Source organism: Anser brachyrhynchus (assembly GCF_964034855.1).
Source record: "Anser brachyrhynchus genome assembly, chromosome: 10".
Classification (NCBI taxonomy): domain Eukaryota; kingdom Metazoa; phylum Chordata; class Aves; order Anseriformes; family Anatidae; genus Anser; species Anser brachyrhynchus.
The window spans coordinates 17,456,226-17,473,910 of NC_137705.1; the positions used below are offsets into that span (position 1 = coordinate 17,456,226).

Below are 17,685 nucleotides of genomic sequence, written 5' to 3' on the forward strand. Positions count from 1 at the left end.
GCGCTTCAACCCCACAAACGCTGCTGTGTCCATACCATACAAAACTGGGGTTTATTTACAGCGGAGGAGGGGGCGGGCAGGGCTAGATGTAGCCGATCACGTCGTTGCAGATGATGGGCTGGCGGCTGCGGCTGTTCATGAGGGCGGCGAAGCGGTGGAAGTCCGTAGCCAGCTGGGCAATGTTGCTGTGGGACTGGTGGAAGCAGGCGCCCTTGGGCTGCCCGCCCAGCCCCAGCGGGCAGGACAGGCGCTTGGCCGGGTCACGGCTCCCCGGCCGGGCACCCTCGGCCCCTCGGGGCCGGGCCATGCTGGCCAGCTTGCGGCGCACGTTTCCCGAGAGGCTGAGCAGGAAGGCGGGCGGCTTGCCCAGCCGGCGCGAGGGCTCGGCGGCTGGCCGGTGCCGGGGCTCGGCGCCCACCTCGGGCAGGTCCATCCAGTTCTCCACCAGGTCGGCGAAGCAGTTGTCCCCCAGCACCAGGGGCTGCCGGTTGCGGCTCTGTGACAGCAGCGACACCGTCCAGTCCTGCCCATCGGCTGGCTCCAGCGCCCGCCACTGCTCCAGGCAGGCGTCCGACGTGGATTTGGGGCGGGCGCGGCGGGCGGGCGCGGGGCCCCCAGCGCCGGCGGGGAGCTGGTGCGCCCGGTGGCAGGGCGGCGGGTGCCGCCGCAGCACCGTCACCTCCTCTTCTCGCCACGTGCCCCCCGACGTCTCCGAGTAGCCCGAGTCAAACTCCAGGCTGCGCTCGCTGGCGGGGGGCGAGCGGGCGGCCAGGCCCCCCTCGTCCTCCTCGCTGCAGGCCGAGCTGGGGCGCCGGGGGGCGGGCGGCCCGCGGGGGTCATGGGCAGCCGGCCTCGTGCCGGGCATGCGCTCCCGGCAGCGGCGCTGCAGGGAAAGGGCAGGTCAGCGCCTTCGCCCCCGCGCCGCGCAGGGGACGCAGGCCTCGGCTCGCCCGCAGCCCCGGGCCCCGCTTTCCTGCGGCTGCGGCGCGGAGCCGGGCGGCGTGCAGCGGCACGTCGGGTGAGCAAGCAGCCGCCCGGCCCCGGCCGTGCCTGCGGGAAATGACACAGGGCCGCGGCACGTAGCAGCCCCCCCGCCGCCTCGGCGCTCCCCCCGTGCCGGGACGCCCCGGCCCGCGCCCCCCCGGCCTGGGGACCCCCGAGGAGAGCGGGGCCGGGGGGTGCTGGGGGGGGGACGGGGACACCGGGAGCCTTGTCGGGGGGGCTGGGGGGGGGGGGGGCAGCGGAAGGAGCGCTCCGTCCCCGCGGCCGGGCCGCTCCTCTTTCTCGAATTGCTATTGTCTGCACCCAAAAGCAGGGTGTTCCGTCCGCTTCCCTCCCGCGGAAAGCCAGGCGGGCAGGGCCGGCAGGCTGCGGCCCGGCCCGCCCCGCGGAGCCGCTCGCCCGGCAGCAGCGCCCCGGCCCCGCGGCCCCCGGCCCGGCCAGCGGGTAGCGGCCGGGGCGCCCTGTCCCCGGGGTCCCCCCGCGGGGTGACGGCCCGGCCCGGCCCGCCCCGCTCCCCCCGGCCCGGCGTCCCCCCGCCGCTGTCACCCGCGGCGCCGCGCCCTGACACCCGCCGCCGCCGCCCGGCCCCCCCCGGTGCCCGCCGCGGCACTCACCGGCTCGGCGCGGCGCTGGCCGAGGCCGCCGTCCAGGCGGGCGCTGTGCATCCCCGGCCCGGCCCCGGCCCCGGCCCCGGCCCCCGCCGGTGCCGCTCCCGGTGCCGGTCCCGGTGGCGGAGCGGCCCCGCGGAGCGCGGCTCGGCCCCGGCTCTGCCGCCAATGGGAGCCGCCGGGACGCGAGCCCCGCACCGGCCCCGCCCCGCCCCGCCCCGCCCCGCCCCGCCGCCCCGGGGCCCCGCTCGGCCCGCCCGGGCACGACCCGCGGTCCCGGCCGGGAAGCTCCAGCGCGGAGCCAGCGCCTGCTCGGCGGAGCCCCCGCTCCGCTCCGCGGACCCGACGGGGAGAAGCCGCCGCCGCTGGTGTCGCGGTTCCCCGGCTCCCGGTTCCCCGGCGGCGGGGCGGTGGCAGCGCGGCGATGCCGTGTCCCCCGCCCCGGGGCTGGGCCGGGAGCCGCGGTGGCCGGCGTGACGCCGGGCATGGGTGGTGCCGGGCACCCGTAGCAACGGGCCCCGGCTTGTCCCAAACAGCCGGCGAGCCATGGGTGCGCGCGGACGCCTCGCCTTCCTCCTCCTCCTCCTCCTCGGTGCCCCAGGTAGGGCCGCGGGGCTCCGGAGGCACCCCCAGGGAGACCCCGAGAGGAGGGGGACACGGGACGGGGTCCCCAAGGGTGTCCTCGCGTGCCAAGCCCGGGATGGGCACGGGGACGGCAGCCGCCCGGCTGGCGTCAGAGGCTGGGGTGCCTCTGGGGTGCCTTGGGGATGTCTTTGGGGTGCCATCGGGGTGTCCCAGAGGGCTCCCCAGGGCGGTGCTGGGACGTCCCCAGCAGGCTGGGGTGACACTCGGTTCTTTCCAGGGACGTTTGTAAGGCCGGCAGGTGAGAACGGCGGGGCCACCGTGCCCATGGGGATGCCGGGGGGCAGGCCCCCGGTCCCTGAGCGTGGCCAGGTGAGCCACCGGCAGCGACGTGATGTGGGGCCGGTCCCCGCGGTGTCCCGCCAGCCCTGCCTGACCTGCCCCGCCTGGTGACCCTGAGCGAGGACGCGGCGCCGGGCACCCGCGTGGCTGAGGTGACCGTGTCCTGCAGCGCCGTGCAAGGCAGCCCCAATGTCACTCTGGTGCGCGTCGAGCCCGGCACCCCCACCGACCCCACCGTCACCCCGCGCACCACTGAGCCTGGCCACCCCTTCAACCCCATCGCCATCAGCGCCGTCGGCATGCCCGCCACCACCTTTCGGGCAGAGGTATGGCTGCGGGACACGGTGCGTGGCGGGAGCCTGCGGGGACCCCGCTGGGCACCGTCCCCTCGCGGCAGGTGACGCTGCGTGCCGGCGCCGAGCTCGACGCCCGCCGGGTGAACCTGTACACGCTGGCGCTGCGCGCTGCCTGCCCCGGCGAAGAGGAGGTGACGAAGTGGCTCTTTGTCTGGGTGACGGCGGGACACACGCTGCGCTGTGACGCCCCGTTCGCCAGCGCGGGCGGGGACGTGGTGCGGGTGCCGGCGGACGTGGCGCCCCGGGCCCCCCTGCATGTGGTGCTGCCGCAGCCGCTCGGCGGGCTGACGGTGAGTGCCCGCAGCCCCCTGTCCCGCGGCCCCTGCCAGCGGGAGCCACCCCTGGGGACTGCGGGGCACGGGGACAGGGCTGTGCGCTGTCCCCCTGCAGTTCCGGCTCAGAAATGACGGCACGCCGCTCACGCTCACCCCACGGGGGCTGGTGCTGGCGCCTGCCAGCGGCTTCAGCCCCAGCAAGGACACCCAGGTGGGCACCAGCATCCCCGTGCTGTCACGGCACCGCCACCTCCCTTGCTGGCACTGCCCGCAGCTCTCGGCATCCTCCTCCCATGCCCCAAGAGCGCTCCAGCCCTGTTCCTATTCCTGTCCCCATCCCCAGCTCCGTCCCCTTCGGCATCCCATCCCCATTCGTGCCCGTTTGTACTCCTGTCCTGATCCCCATCCCTGTCCCCATTCCCATCTCCTTCTTGGCCTCATCTCCATCTCCGTCCCTATTCCTGTCCCTATTCCTCCATCCCAAGCCCCATTCACATCTCTCTCCATCCCCAGTCCTGTCTCTGTCCCTGCCCCCATCCCCATCCCCATCCCCATCCCTGCCTTGCCCATCCCTACATCTGTCTTCTCCATCCCTGCCCCATCGCTGTCCCTGTCGCTGTCCCCGGTGCCACCCCGGGCCGTCTCGCTGGCACTGCCCGCAGACCTTCAGGCTGGAGATGGAGGTGACGGACCGGCACGGGCACAACTGCAGCGGGGCTGTGACAGTGGAGGTACTGCCGTCACACCGTCCCCGTGTCACCATCCTGTGAGTGGGGCCGGGCTGGGCGGGGGGTGCTGGTGGCACCAGGCCATGCCACACTGCCACCTGTCCCCTCAGGGAGCCGCGGCAGGATGTGACAGTGCCCGAGGGCTCCGGCCCCTTGGAGGTGGTCACGCAGGTCCAAGCCAGCGGTGACAACGTGCACTACGCCATCCTTTCTCCCACAGTGCCAGCGCTCTTCACCATTGACGAGTGTGAGTGGGGGGGCACTGGGGGACCCCTAGGGCCACCCTGTCCCCGTCCCCGTGTCTGACAGAAGGCTGCGCCACCTCCCGCAGTGACGGGCGTGATCTGCAGCACGGGCCGGCTGGAGGTGGCCCGCGTGCGCCTCCTCGTCCGGGCTTACAACGCGCTGCAACCTGCCGACCAGGCCACCGCCACCATCAATGTCACCGTGCAGGGGAGGGACCGGCAGGCACCATCCTGCGTCCCAGCCCTCTACGTGTACGGTTTGGGGGGGGGATGCTGGGAGGGGAATGCTCCTCTGTGCCCCGGGCATGGAGCTGAGCCACCAGCCGCCCCACTGCAGGACCCAGGTGCGTGAGACGGTGTCCCCCGGCAGCACCCTGGTGACACTGAGTTGCGCCAGCCCCGCTGGTGCTGAGGGGTCCCTGAGCTACGCCCTGGAGGGGCCCCCAGGCTCCCGCTCCCGCTTCCGCATGGAGGGGCCACGGCTGCAGGTGAGCGGGGCTGGGGCTGGCGAGCCCCTCCCGGGGGCACAGGGACCCTCCAGCACCTTCCGTCGGGCTGGGCACGGCATGGCAGCGGCTCTGGGGGACACCCAGCCCTACGGGACATCGTGTCTTGGCAGGTCAACACCACCCTGGACTATGACTCGCAGGCAATGGCTGCTCTGGGCTTCCAGCTGACGGCCACCGTCGTGGTGATGGCCGGGGGACAGCCCCCGCGGAGCAGTGCGTGCCCACATCCCCTGTGCCCCGGGGGAGGTCAGAGTGGGGTGGGCAAAGCCCTTCTGGATACTGCAAACAACAGACAGCAGAGGAAATGCTCCTCTCCTGTGGCCCCAGTGATGCTTCCCCCACAGGCACACAGCTGGTGGCACTGCCCCCGTGTCCCCAGGGGAGCGTGCGCAGCGCGGGGCGGGTTGTGGGACGGTGCCAGCGCGGCTGAGATGCTGTGTGCCACGCAGCCCGTGTGCCTGTGCTCATGACCGTGACACCCGTCAACGAATTCCCACCGGAGTGCCCCCGAGGCCTCACGTTCACCGTGCTGGAGACGGCGCCTTTCGGCAGCGTCGTGGGGTACGTGAACGGCACCGACCGCGACCTCCCGCCAGACAGCCTCGAGTACAGCCTCGAGGGGGGCTCCAGCCCCACGCAGCCCTTCTCCATCGACACGCACAGCGGTGAGCACCCGTCCCCTTCCCCAGCCCCTGTGCCCCCCCAAGCACCCGCAGGTGCCCAGCACTGACGCCGCCCCACAGGCGAGATCCGCGTGGTGGGTCCCCTCGGCTCCCCGCTGCGCACGAGCTACCGGCTGCCGGTGCGGCTGACGGACACCCACAACGACCTGGACCCGGCGAACCGGAGGAGCCGCCTGTGCAACGTGGCTGTGCGCCTGCAGGTGTGAGCATGGTGCCGTGTCCCCGTGCCCGCCCCGGGGTGGGCTCCGGGCTGTGCGTCTCTCCCGGGAGCTGGGCAGGACGGAGCAGGGCCACCTCCGCTCCCCGCAGGCCGTGCCTGAGCCGCGGTGCACCCCCGAGGTGCAGGAGCTGTGGATCACGGCTGGGAGAGGCAGCCGGCAGCCCGTCACCCACCTGGCATGCTGGGGTGACCCCGACACCGCTGCGCTGTCCTACGCCATCGTTGGAGGTGAGGAGGGGCCCAGCTGCGGTGCCAGCCCTGTCCCCTCACCTCGGCCACGGCGCTGAGCAGACCCTCTCGCGCAGGCAACGAGGACGGACGCTTTCGGCTGGATGGGAGCGCCCTCTCCTACGTCCCCGACGGCCTGGCCGAACCCCGCACCTTTGTGCTGCTGGTGGAGGTGTGGGGCGGCCCCAGGGCCCCCCGCCGCAGCACGGTGGTGGCGCTGGTGGTGCACGTCACCCCCCGCAGCACCACGGTGCCAGCCAGCACCACCGCCCGGCACACGGTGAGCCGTGCCCTGCGGCCAGCGTCCCCTTGTCTGGGAACGGCCCCCGGCCCTCCTCACCCCCGCATTCGCAGACGCCGCGGAAGAAGCCGCTGGTGGTCACGCGGACGGAGGCGGTGTGGCGCCCACCGGCCTGGTTTGTGGCCGTGCTGACCGTGTCTGGTGTCCTGCTCCTGGCCAGCCTGAGCTGCCTGGCTCGGAGCCTTGTGTGCAGGTGAGCCCCAGCCCATGGCACGGCACGGCACGGCATGGCACGGCACGGCAAGGCCGGGGCTCACAGGTGCTTTCTGCTCCTCCCGCAGCAGGCGAGCCCCCAGCAAGCTGCTCCTGGCTGAGAGGTGGGTGCCACACGGCCGGGTCGGTGGCACAGGCTCCTGTAATGGCCCTGCAGCCAGGCAGGGAGATGTGGCATCGGAGGGGTGTTTAATGTCGCCCAGATTTGGCTGTGGTCTGTGGGTTGCCTCTGCCCGACGGTGAGGGCGCAGCTCTGACCCTTAGGCACGAGGATGGCGATTTTGCCAGGGGACAGCCATGCTGGTGCCCAGGCTGGAGCAGGCAGTGGGGGGTGGCACAGCACAGCGTGGGGCTTGCTCCCAGCACCAGCTGGAGGAAGGGCTGACAAGGGGTGAGAGGCTGCGCAAGGAGAGCCCGAGGGGTCACTGGAGCTGGCCCAGCCTGCACTGGACACCTGCATGGCAAGGAGGAGGCACGCCAGCCCTGGGGGACAACAGCCACCTCCAGCCGCGTCACCCGGCCGCTCCGCGATGCACGGCGGTGGGAGCAGAGACAGCCTGTGGTTGGCGAGGTTGGGGACGCGGAGCTTGGCGGGTGTCCCTGACAGCGTGCCCTCCCCTCTCCCCCAGCAGCTCCCGGGACGTGGCTGAGCGGAGTGGGGGCCGGGAGGAGCAGGGCCGCCCCCACGCCGGCCGCCTCTGCCCGCTCCACACAGGAGCCATCTGACGGCCGTGCCCAGGCCCCGTGTGAGCGCTGTCCCCGCCGTGCCCTGGGGCTGGACGTAGGGGCAGCGCCCGGCAGGCACCGGCTGAGCACCGTCTCCATTTCAGGCACCGGCACGGACCGGCTCTTCCACGGCCTCACCGGGGCACAACGCTGGATCTGAGCCCCAGCCAGGGAGCACCCAGCGCCCGGCAGGGAGCCCGCCTGGCCCCTGGCCCCGCTCCTGTCCCCTGGCCCCACGCACGGGGCTCGGCCAGCACCGGGCCAATAAATGGCGGTGGCACAGCCGCCCCGTGCCGCTGTGAGTGCTGCGGGGCGCTTCGCGGCGGGCTGTCCCGCCGGTGGCCGTGCCGTTCGCCCGGCGGTGGGGGGTCACCAGCCCGGTGCCCACGGGACCCCAGGACCGCCTGGCCCTGCGGTACGCGTGCCGGGGGACGCGGCAGGGCCTGTGGCGGCCGTGGCGGGGCCCGCCAGGCTCCTGGCCGGGACCAGGCAGGGTGACAGCAGGCAGGGGCGCGGGCTGAGGCGCGAGGCACCCTGGGTTGCTTAATTAGTCCGGGCAGTGATCAGCACAGGGGTCGCTTAATTAGTCCGGGCAGTGATTAGCGCAGGGGTGGCACACGGCTGAGGGGCGGCGAGCCCTGTGAAGGCGCCCACACGGGGCCTCTCCCCGTCGCCTCATGGAGCCGGGGGTTATGAGGCGCACCGAACCCGGCCGTTGCCACCGAGCCCCTTGGGGCACACCCCCCGATGCTGAGCCCGGGACGCGGCGGGGAGGCGTCCCCGGGCCCCGGGGCTTGAAGGGGGGGCGAGGGGGGGGCAGCGCCTCACGCGGGCCGGGGGGGGGCGCCCGCCAACGGCCGCGCGCCCCAGGCAGCGCCGCGCCCATTGGCCCAGCGCCCCCCAGGCGGGCGGCCAATGAGACGGCGCCCCCTGCGGGAGGGCGGGGCATCGGGCGGCGTCACGTGTGCCTAACGTGCGCTGCCATCCGGAGGCGGTCCGTGCTCGAAAAGGGGCGGGGCGTCTGCCGGCCGGAGTGACGGCGGTCTCGACCTATCAGCCTGCCGCGGCCCCCACCGGGGGGAGGGGCTCGGCTCGCGATTGGCGCGAGGAGCGGCGGGGCGGGCTTTGGAAAGCGCGGTTGCTATGACGGCCGGGCCCGGGCCCCCCCCTCACCGGCGGCCGCCATCTTGTTGTTGATTGGAACGGCGGGCGGCGGCGGTGAGGGGGGGCGCGGGGTCAGCAGGCCCCGGGCGGGCAGGCGGAGCCGCCCCGGTGAGCCGCGGGGACCGGGGGCTGGGCGGGGGGGGGACCGGGCCGGTTGGGTTGGGTTGGGTTGGGTTGGGTTGGGTTGTGGTGCCCTGAGGGGAGGGAGGCGAGGAGCGGGCGCGGCCCCGGCCCCGTGACGGACGGACGGGGTCCTGTGAGGGAAGAGGGGGGGGGTCCCGTGAGGATGGAGGGGTCCGGGCGCGGCCCCGTGAGGGACGGGGGGGTCCAGGCGCGGTCCCGTGAAGGGGGGGCGGTCCAGGCGCGTCCCCGTGCGGGGCCCGTTGGGAGCAGGGCCCGGGGGGAGCCCCCCCGAGGCGGGGAGCCGTGCCCGGCGCGCGGAGCGAGCGTCCCTCCCTTTGTGCCCTTCTCTCCGCAGAGGCTGCGTGCAGGAAGGAGCCCGGCGAGCCGCGCTGCTAACATGAAGCCGAGATGGTGAGGGAGCTGCTGGCACTGGGGGCTCGTCCTGCGTCCCGGCGCCCTGCTGCAGGGGCAGGGCTGCGGGCTGGCCGTGCCAGAGCTGCCCGCTCCTGGGCTTGCGGGAAGATGCCAGCCCGGTGTCCCTGGAGACAGACGTGCTCGTGGGTCTGCGGACCTGGATTGTAACCAACAGCCTTCCCCTGCGTTTCTGAGCGGGACTTGGGTTAGGAGGGGTGGTACTGAGTGCTGTTTGGTTTCCCGTTGCTGTGAACTTACACTGATGCCAGGCTCGGTGTCCCTCCATCTTAAAGCTCTGAATCAGCAAGGCCGCTTTTTTCTTTCTAACAGTGTGCTTTAGTATGTGCTGCCTGTCTCATCTCAGCCTGTCTTGCTGTGTTTCTGCTTTCTTCATTTCAGATTTATCTGGCTTACCGTGGTATTTAAAGCCCTCCTGAGATGAATCTAAAGATTGACCTTTGCTATCAAAGCACTAACTGGTGCCGTAGTGGTGTGGGCATGGGTCTTTATTTATTCTTGAAGTAACATTTCTGGGGTCGGTTGACTGATTTTTGTAAAGGTAATGGGTGGTTTGTCTTACAAGGTAGTGTACTACAATGTCTCGTGCAAAGTCTTTTTTCTAGTGAACTACCACGTGCGGCTGATAACTGATCTATGTGCTTATGATCAGGTTTTCAAGTGAGAAAAATACTGTGTTCTTGTTATATGTCACCGGACTAGGACTTTAATTCCTTTTTGCCAGAAAATCTGACAGAAGCCGGTAAGAGGTTTAGATGCATCATTTATTAGGTGTCGTCACCATAACCCTAAACAGGCCTATTAGGGACATCTTAATCCTACGTAACAGTTCCTTGTCATTGAGATCGAGAAGTATTTTTCTGTGGTTGGGTTCAGGTAGCACTGCCCTAAGGTAAGTGCTTTATATTGGTGCTGGAAGCAATGTGGTAGGCTTTGCAAGGATTAAGTATCAACTCTTACATACCACGATAACATTGGGTTGATGCTTCAACCACGTAAAACTCTTATTTTCCATCTCTTTGAGTTGTCCTAGGGCTGAATTTTCATCTGATAGCATTAGGAAGAGTTTTATTTGCTCCCTAGCTCTTTCAGCACAACTGTTTCTAGCTGTCTAGCTCAACAACCTGTGCCATCCTGATTAGAACTTGAAGTGTCCTTTTCGTGGCAGAGCCTCTGTTTCCAGTCTAATAAGGACTTTTGGGAGAGCGGGGGAAGGGATCTTGGGCTCTTTGAGGCAAAAGTTGAGTGTATTTGAAGTCATTACAGCAGGAATCTGAAGACGATGGGTGGGAAGGGTGGTGGTCTCTTCTGAGCACTGTGCGCGCTTTTCCTGGGATAGCTTATCCTGTAGTTCTCCGGCAGGCCCCTGATGGCAGTTTTGCATGTTTCTTACATAGAAAAAAGAGCAAGTGAGCACAATTCACTGTTGAAATGAGAAAGGGGGAGTTTCTGGGATCTGCCTCCAGTCACCGAGAGTTTCAGTTGCAGCACCTTCTGTGTGTAGCTCCACAGTCACTTTAAGCTCATGTAAGTATAGACCCCGGCCACCAGGAGGGTCTTGCCCTCTCCCTGGTGCCAGCTGGGGTGTTTGTGCTGGTGGGAATCTGAGTTCCCTGCCTTACTGGTTTGACCAGGGAGCTGATCAAGCTGAAGACAGACGCCCCTCCCCACTTTCCTCCAGCTGTCGGATTTAGTGATTAGCAGAAACGTAACAGTAGTGATCGTGCAGCTTTCCTGCTGCTTTTTTGAGTAATATCTTTCTGTGCTTCATCGTAAGGATGGCTGTACTGGGCATGTCCTTCTGGTCAAATACTCTAGAAAGCAAAATCAAAACTAGATGCCCTTTGGGGCATCCCCTGTGTGGTAGACTGTACAAGTCGCGCCAACAGCCTTGCGAGTTACTCTGTTGTTGTTGCCGATATTGAGAAGTCAAGGTTAAAATAGCAAGCATTCAGAGGTCAAAAAATGCCCAGGCTGAAGTTGTACAGGCAGCCGTAATCAGTTAATTAGCCTCCTGAACAAGCATTACAATTTGTTCTTAATCATGCAGTTGCACGCTATTCTTGTCCACTCTAAGCTCCCTAGTTTTTTTTCTTCTCTCGTTCCCTTCCCTCCCCCCCCCCCCCCCCCCCCGAGCTTGTTCATTTATCAAACTCTGAAAATGTGACCTTGTGGAGCTTGACTAGTGCGAGGTGATGAGTCCTGTCCAGGCTGGGAGCTGTCTGTTGACCATCTGCTTACAGGATACAGTCTCTTGGTTTAGTGGGTCGTCAACTGCTCGCACAGATGTTGATCACTTGTCTTTTTAGATTTCAGTTTTTAGTAGATTCCTGTGTTTCTAAAGGTTGCCATGGATCTGGTGAGTTTTGAATAGCATACTGGCTTATAAGGTGACACTGTCTTGTGGTTTCCCTCAGAATAAGCAATGTAGGTGTTAAGTTTGAAGCTGAATATCCACAGCCTTTACTTTAAAGGAGGTGTGTTTCTGTCATCTGTGGTTGAAGCCATAGGAAATTTGGCAAAGGCTTTTTTGGGGCCGTTACTCAGGCATTGCACTGTAACCTTGGCACTTCACTTGCTGCCATTAGGTTGCACAAATCTGCCCATCGTGAGTTAGCTTGTAACGTGTTTGAGACATGAGCATCAAAGTTCAGTGTTAGTGCTGGGGTTTGTAATCTTGGAAGGCTGCGAGTTAGCATTGACAGAAAACTGCAGCCTGCCTGTTTCTTCCTCTTACTTTTGGCAGTGTCACCCCATCAGTTGCGGTGCTGGGCAGGATGTAGGCTTGAACTCACAGAGCTTGTGTGTGGCAGCTCGGCAGAGCCCTTGCTCTGTGCTATGTAATGTGACTTGCCTACAAACAACTGCTGTTGTTTCCGACTTTGAGAAGTATCAAAAACCAGGCTACTAAATGCAAGGGGTCCCTAGTGAGCTCTGAAATGGGTGAGCTAGAAGAAGGAGTGAAAAAGAAAATGCGACAGAAACCTCTGCAAGAATCGTGTCAAGTGTTTGCATTCCTCATTGTAAACTGAAGGAACCCCTGAGATGTACGGAGGAGCAGCTGGCAGTCTTCCTTCTATATTCCTGCTGTGACAGGAATGCAGAGCAGGATGCTGGCGAGTGTTTAATCTCAGGTTTGTTGCTGCTGTCATCAGGGTGGGGGGGGGGAGGAAGAAGTAGTGACTGCATGGCTGCTTAGTTTCTGTTTTGCAGGCGTTGCTTGTACGCAGTGCTTGTGCTGTTCCGATGTGGCAGCAGCTGTTATTTTTGGCTTTCCCAGCGTGCTGTTGGAGGAGATGGACTTTCTGATGGGTGCAGTTCTCTCCGTTGGCATGTTGGGGTGCTTGTGCTTCCTGTATAGTCCCCATCAGGTGCTAACTACCCAGCAGATAGCACTGAGGTGCAAGTTGTTTGCCTTCATTAATTTCTATATGCATTTTCAGTGGTATTAACTGTGTATAAAAGACATGCGTCTTTAAGCTTTCTTTTACTTTGCATAACCCCTGTCAGTATGTGGACAGTTTCATTCACAAAAAAGGATTTTATCCCCTTCCCTTGGAGAAAGGGAATAAGCTTTGCCATTACAGGATGCCTCTCTATCCGTACAGTGATAGCCACAGTACTGATGACATTGGTGCATTTTTTTGTGTTTAAAAATAGCACGGGTGTAACTGCCATAATTATATTAGTAGAAGATTGGTGCCAACCAAATCTGATAAAAGCAGTAAAAAAGGTTATGAGACTTAATATGCGTGTCCTGGTAGGATGTTGCTACGTGTGGTTAAGAGCTCTGGCAGATAAGCTGTCTCTGATTTAGCTTTTGTAGTTAGAAAGGTTATCTCCTCCACCAGCTGTACTGCTTCTTTGCCAAAAGTTACCTCCCTGGTATTAGGAGCTGCAACAGTGCCTGCTCAGCTGCTGCAGTTTAACGCGCTGTGCTTCAACCTTTCTTCATTAACACCCATCAGTGTGCTGTCTTGTGAACCAGGCCAGAGGAAGAGCAGACACGCACCCCCTTCTGCTCCACCTGCTGGTTGGCCATTTTCAGCTGAAGGATGGAGGAGGCATTTGGGATCAACGGTGCCCGTAAATTTGTCAGAGCGCCTGTCAGAGCCCTGGCAAGTGTGTGAGAGTATTCACGTCCTGAAAGGCGCTCACTGTGGGCTCTGGTCCCAGCCTTGAGAGAAAGGGTGATCTCAAACATTCTGAACTGATGAAGCAGGTAAAGGTCTAAACAAAAGCTAAGCTAGTCCTTGCTAACTTGTTTCCGTACAACATCTTGCAGGCTGACTTGCTTCTGGCATCCTGTTCCCTCTTGATTGTGAGAGGTTGGCTCCATATTCCAGTGACTGTTCAACAGAGAGAGCTTGGGTGACATCTCTAAGGTAACTTTTCTGTTTTGCCCAGAATACAAATGCGGCCATGTGAAATTGATGCAGAGAGAACTTAGCTGCTTGCTTTTTACCTCTCATTTCATAATTTTATCCTTCAAGTATATGGTTTGTAGGAAGTATGCTCTCGTCTTCAGAGGAAACTACAGGAACACCCAGGTAAATGCAATAAACCATAGTGAAACGCTCAGTCCTGTCTTACATTGATTAACTTTTAATCAAATCAATGTCAATTCTTTATAAAAAGAACTAAGCTGCCAGGATTTGGAGGACAACTCTATTATGCTTTAGCAATTCTGGTCATCTAGGTGCCTGAATTGCTGCAGTTTCCTTATGATAAATTCAGAACTTGATCGCTGTCTGCCTTTTTTTTCTTTCTGTTTTGAGTTCAGTTTGGTGAAAGACAATAGTATGGCTTGTGAGTGTTCCAGGCTGAAAGGTTGCTTTGTGCTCTTGAGTCTTTTGAGTTTGGAAGAAGCTCTAGTATGCCTGCTGTTTTCCACTGATTCTTTATCATCAAAGCTAGGACTCAGTAGTAGTAACTGTGGTATAGCATTTGTTTGCCAAACAGACTTGAATGTTTTCATTTTCTCAGGAGACCGCAGTTTTAGATAGTGGTTGTGTGGCACAGATCACCTCTTTGGTGGGGAGGACCCTGGCCTGGGGATCTGACAGTCTTTGCTAGTTTGCAGCGGGTAATGATCAAAACTGCCAAGCTCCACAGCTACCTTCCTGGGGCAGAGAGAGAGGAGTGGTACAGTGTCTTCTCTGCAGGGGTTCCTCCTGTGTCTTTGTCACAGCCGACTTGGGGCAGATTCGAGTGCTGATTCAAAGCTGAAATATTGTATAGCTCATATTCTGCTGCGATGGTGCTTTTTTTTTTCTCCATGTGGTTGTATGCTGAGCTGCGTTTTCCCCTTTTTTAAACTGTTGGTGAACTTAAATAAAATAGTGCCTCAGCCTTAATTCAGGTCAGTTGTCCACTGTTGGTATTGAAATGTTGCCAAGCATTTTAAAAGTGAATTTAGAAACATTAGATAGGCACACGAAGATAGGGCTGGCTGTTTGTTCTACATCCTTTGACAGTACTGTCTAAGCAGCTTAAGCTTGCGTGGGGAGGGCAGTCGTGATCTCATTACAGCTAACTATAGGTGATAAGCAGCTTTGACCACCAAAATCAGCGCACCAGAGCATGCAGATGTTAGTGAGTTATTTAAAGCAGGAAGGCTTTGGGAGAGAAGCCCAGGGGACTGCATAGCCCTGCGTCGTAGTGGCAGAATCAAACCAAGGAGGAACTTCCATGAAGACAGCGGAGCCATTGCAGAACATCAAGTGTAACTGCGCTCTTGTGGTGCTCGCAGCAGTGTTGTGACTTGTAAGCAAAACTAGCCAAGTCCTGTGGAGCTTTGGAAGGCCCTCACAATGTTTGCTGCTGCCTAGTGGAGGGAATACTTCACTTGTCCTCCAAACTCTGGTCTATGGGTAAAGCTGCATTAGCAAACCTGCGGAGGCATACCTGTCAGATTCAGGGGGGTTGACTCTCTTGTGCAAAACACAGGTGGAAAATAAAAAAGACCTTCTTATCCTCAGACTTTTAAGTCTGTCTCAAAAGGATTGTTAAAGCAGTCTGAAGGATCGGTTTGTGTTAAAACACTTTCCTTTTTTTTTTTGTAGATTGTTGTGGAGTTAAGTTGTTGAAGAAAACAAAAACCCACATCAGGTTTATCATGAATATACAGATTTTTGCCTAGATGAAGTGTGACTATATGCAAGATAATTGTGGGTATCCTTACTTTTGAAAAGATTGGAATGGTTTGCTTTATTTCCTGTTTGGACTGAGTCTTGTCAGTGGATTTGTTTGTTTTAAGCTGCCCAAGTGGCGTTTTCTTTGGTTGGGTACGAATCTTCTTTATGTAACGAAGTCTTCATTTTTTGCAGTTCTTATCACAAACATTGACCTGAATACACTTACTAAAATTTGAAGGTAAGCTAAATCTGAATAATAAGTGTCATCAGGAGTGTTTTAAATATCTTCTGTTTTTATAGAACTGAGAGAAAATGGCTAACACCGTTAGCCAGGCAGAACGGGTAGCACTGGTTTCAAAGAGGTTCTACTCTTTATTCTTCAGGTGCTGTGCACGCTGCTATTTTTTTCATGTACTATCAGTACTCTGTTTTTTTTTCTCCAGAAAACTGCTCTGTTATTTATTCTTTATTTTAGTTAAGTGAGATCAATTGCATCTTTGTCTGTTTGTTAGTTGTGTAGCATCCTTAGGACTGGAACTTCCATGTGTGTTTCAGCAGTTGAGAATAAAGAGAAACTGTTGACGGTTTGGCTTGCGTAATACCAAAGTCTTAGAAAAATGATTTCTGATTTGTAAATGTGGCTTGACCCAAATATTCTTAATTCAAATCGTTAAGGGTACTAGATCTATCATTCACCAGGCAGAAGTAAACCAATTTCTTTATGCACTGCTGTTTTCCTAAAACCTGGCAATTAAAGGTTACAATTTAGATTGTGAAGTGTTTCCAGACTCTTTCTTTTCCTTCACCCTATTGTGTTATGACAACCAGAAGAAAATTCAATACCTTTAAGAAATTCTGGTAAGCACAGTGTCATGCAATGGTGAGTTGGGCAGCTTGACTCTTTTGTGAGCAGAAAGCAGTTTGTTGTTTCAGAATTGCTTTCATTTGCAGTTTTCTTACTGTCTTCTTAGAACTGTTATTTTTTTTTACCCATAGTGCTTATTAGTTTATGTCTTTCAGTCTGAGAGGCTACACTTCTGACAGCTGTTATCACACTGTATTGAACTGGGGAAGCAAAAGATTAACTTTGCTTTCCCTAGCTACATATGGCCTGTGACTTATTGGAACCCCAGTAGCCCAGCTGGCTGTGAGACATCTGATTTGGCGGACTGGTGCTTAGTAGAAGCTGCAACATGGTGTTCCGGTAGCTTTAGAGGAATCTAAGGTGTGAAAAATCAAGGTGGTTTTTATACACTTGGGACAGACCTGCTATTAAAAGTGAACTTGCCACAGTCTGAGTTCTCAAAATGGTTGTGTTGTGCCTTTTAGCACATGGGGTAAAAATCATTTATATACATACATGCAGATGCCGCACCTCATGGACGCAGAAAATCTGACGTTAGATCAGGTTTAACAAATGACTTTTTGTTTTGACTTCAGAACTCTGTTACTTAGCCAGTGACCTCAGTTGTAATTGGCATTCTCGCTGGAGAGAGCTTCGAGCTCTGCTTAAGCAGCTTAACATCTAGATAAGATACTGGAAGTATGACCTGTAGAGTGTTTATAAGAACTTGTTTGCAAATGCTGCAGTGAATAGGAAGTTAAATATAGGCTTAATCTGATTCTTCACTTCTGTTGAAAAGGAGAAGTTTTGTGTTTCAGGCCTTCAGCAAAGAACTGGCTGCTGTGGTAGTGTGTTCTGAGGCCTGCTGTCTGGTGTTGGCATATGGAATAAGAAGAGAAATAATGAAGGCTTGGAGTATTAAAGGGCTCTTCCCTTTGGAAGGAGCTTAAAAATACAGTAGGGTGAATTGTGTTCAGGGACTGTTGCTTTGGCATCTAGGAGCATCCATTTCCTTCAGTATTGCTTTTTGCAAAGCCCATGTTATGTTGAGCTCATGAGAAGTCTGAGGCTTGCTAGAAGAAAGCACCAAAGGATGGCAGTGCTGGCTCCTCGTCTGGTAAAATGATCTTGCAGACATTTTAAATGCCAGGTTTTGTTTTTTGCCCTTCAAAACGCATAGCATCTTGCCAAGCTTGAAGCTGCAACTAGCTGTCCAATTTGTATATCTTCTGAGAAAATAGCCTCAAGTTCAGATTGCCTTTCATTCTCATTCGAGTGGCTGGGGGCATCTGTGTTAACTCTTTGTCCTTCACCTTCCAGAGCATACTGCAAGCCACAGAACAACTCCAGAGTTACTTTAGATTTTCAATATGAGTGGTTGAGTGTCTTGCAGACTATGCTAATCACTAGAAGGGTAAGAGAATAACAAAAGGCCTAGATCACAATCCCTTTCATGACCCTGAGTTTTATGTTATATATGTTTTGCCATATTGGATTTTTTAATGTCACTGGGAGTGCGAGCGTGTCCTTGTATGAAATACTCTTTTGCCTTGTGGCCAGTTTCAAACTAAATCAGCTAATGGGTCATTTGGTTAGGAAAATGAAACTGATGACAAGTGAGGGGCATAGATTTGCAATGCGATGATGTGGCTTTAAATTCCTGTGGATGTGCTTATAAGGTCGTTTCTCCTACAAATGCTTGGGACAGCTGCATTAATCAGCATGTTCATCCATGCTAGTACAGCTCTACAAGTGGAATCCCTTGATGTAGATACAGTTACAGTGGCAGAACCACGCTTTTAAAATCTTGTTTTGCTTTGGATATTGAGATGAGAGACAGTGGTGTGACTGCTGCTTTGTCATTGTGACTAGCACATGAGCTACCAGCACTCTTTCCAAGGAAAAAAAGGATCGTGCGAGTAGGTAGAAAAGTAGGACTCCAGTGCATAACTTTTCCAATTGAATTT

The 17,685-nt window shown here is 58.7% G+C and overlaps 2 protein-coding genes across 12 annotated transcripts; one reads left to right on the plus strand and one right to left on the minus strand.

Moving 5' to 3' along the window:
* Window positions 1-26: 26 nt before the first annotated feature.
* INKA1 (inka box actin regulator 1) lies at window positions 27-1,810 on the minus strand. The gene is made up of 2 exons (XM_080606693.1): window positions 1,617-1,810; window positions 27-883 (listed from the first exon to the last, which is right to left on the minus strand). The coding sequence occupies exons 1-2, from the start codon at window positions 1,665-1,667 to the stop codon at window positions 83-85; spliced, it is 852 nt and encodes a 283-aa protein (XP_080462819.1). The 5' UTR covers window positions 1,668-1,810; the 3' UTR covers window positions 27-82.
* Window positions 1,811-1,853: 43 nt separating this feature from the next.
* On the plus strand, window positions 1,854-13,106 carry CDHR4 (cadherin related family member 4). 11 transcript variants are annotated; one of them, XR_013955716.1, is made up of 19 exons: window positions 1,854-2,211; window positions 2,473-2,493; window positions 2,619-2,860; window positions 2,932-3,180; window positions 3,281-3,376; window positions 3,828-3,931; window positions 4,004-4,140; window positions 4,225-4,390; window positions 4,476-4,626; window positions 4,758-4,860; window positions 5,097-5,312; window positions 5,391-5,530; window positions 5,640-5,778; window positions 5,856-6,058; window positions 6,133-6,272; window positions 6,364-6,396; window positions 7,123-7,316; window positions 8,661-8,716; window positions 13,023-13,106. XR_013955716.1 is itself a non-coding variant. In XM_080606639.1 (18 exons), coding segments are annotated over exons 1-18 (2,394 nt in total). In that variant the 5' UTR covers window positions 1,855-2,156; the 3' UTR covers window positions 8,663-8,721. The 11 variants fall into 11 exon arrangements, 9 of the variants coding, with proteins under 9 accessions (XP_080462767.1, XP_080462765.1, XP_080462763.1 ...); XR_013955717.1 differs by having other exon boundaries at window positions 1,856-2,211; window positions 6,361-6,396; XM_080606639.1 differs by lacking the exon at window positions 13,023-13,106 and having other exon boundaries at window positions 1,855-2,211; window positions 6,361-6,396; window positions 8,661-8,721.
* Window positions 13,107-17,685: the final 4,579 nt, after the last annotated feature.

Coding starts and splice junctions, on each gene's coding strand:
- CDHR4 (XM_080606639.1), top strand. CDS start 2,157: ATGGGTGCGCGCGGACGCCTCGCCTTCCTCCTCCTCCTCCTCCTCGGT. Junction 2,861..2,931: donor CCACCACCTTTCGGGCAGAG/GTATGGCTGCGG, acceptor CCCTCGCGGCAG/GTGACGCTGCGTGCCGGCGC. Junction 3,377..3,827: donor GCCCCAGCAAGGACACCCAG/GTGGGCACCAGC, acceptor CACTGCCCGCAG/ACCTTCAGGCTGGAGATGGA.
- INKA1 (XM_080606693.1), bottom strand. CDS start 1,667: ATGCACAGCGCCCGCCTGGACGGCGGCCTCGGCCAGCGCCGCGCCGAG. Junction 884..1,616: donor GCCAGCGCCGCGCCGAGCCG/GTGAGTGCCGCG, acceptor CTTTCCCTGCAG/CGCCGCTGCCGGGAGCGCAT.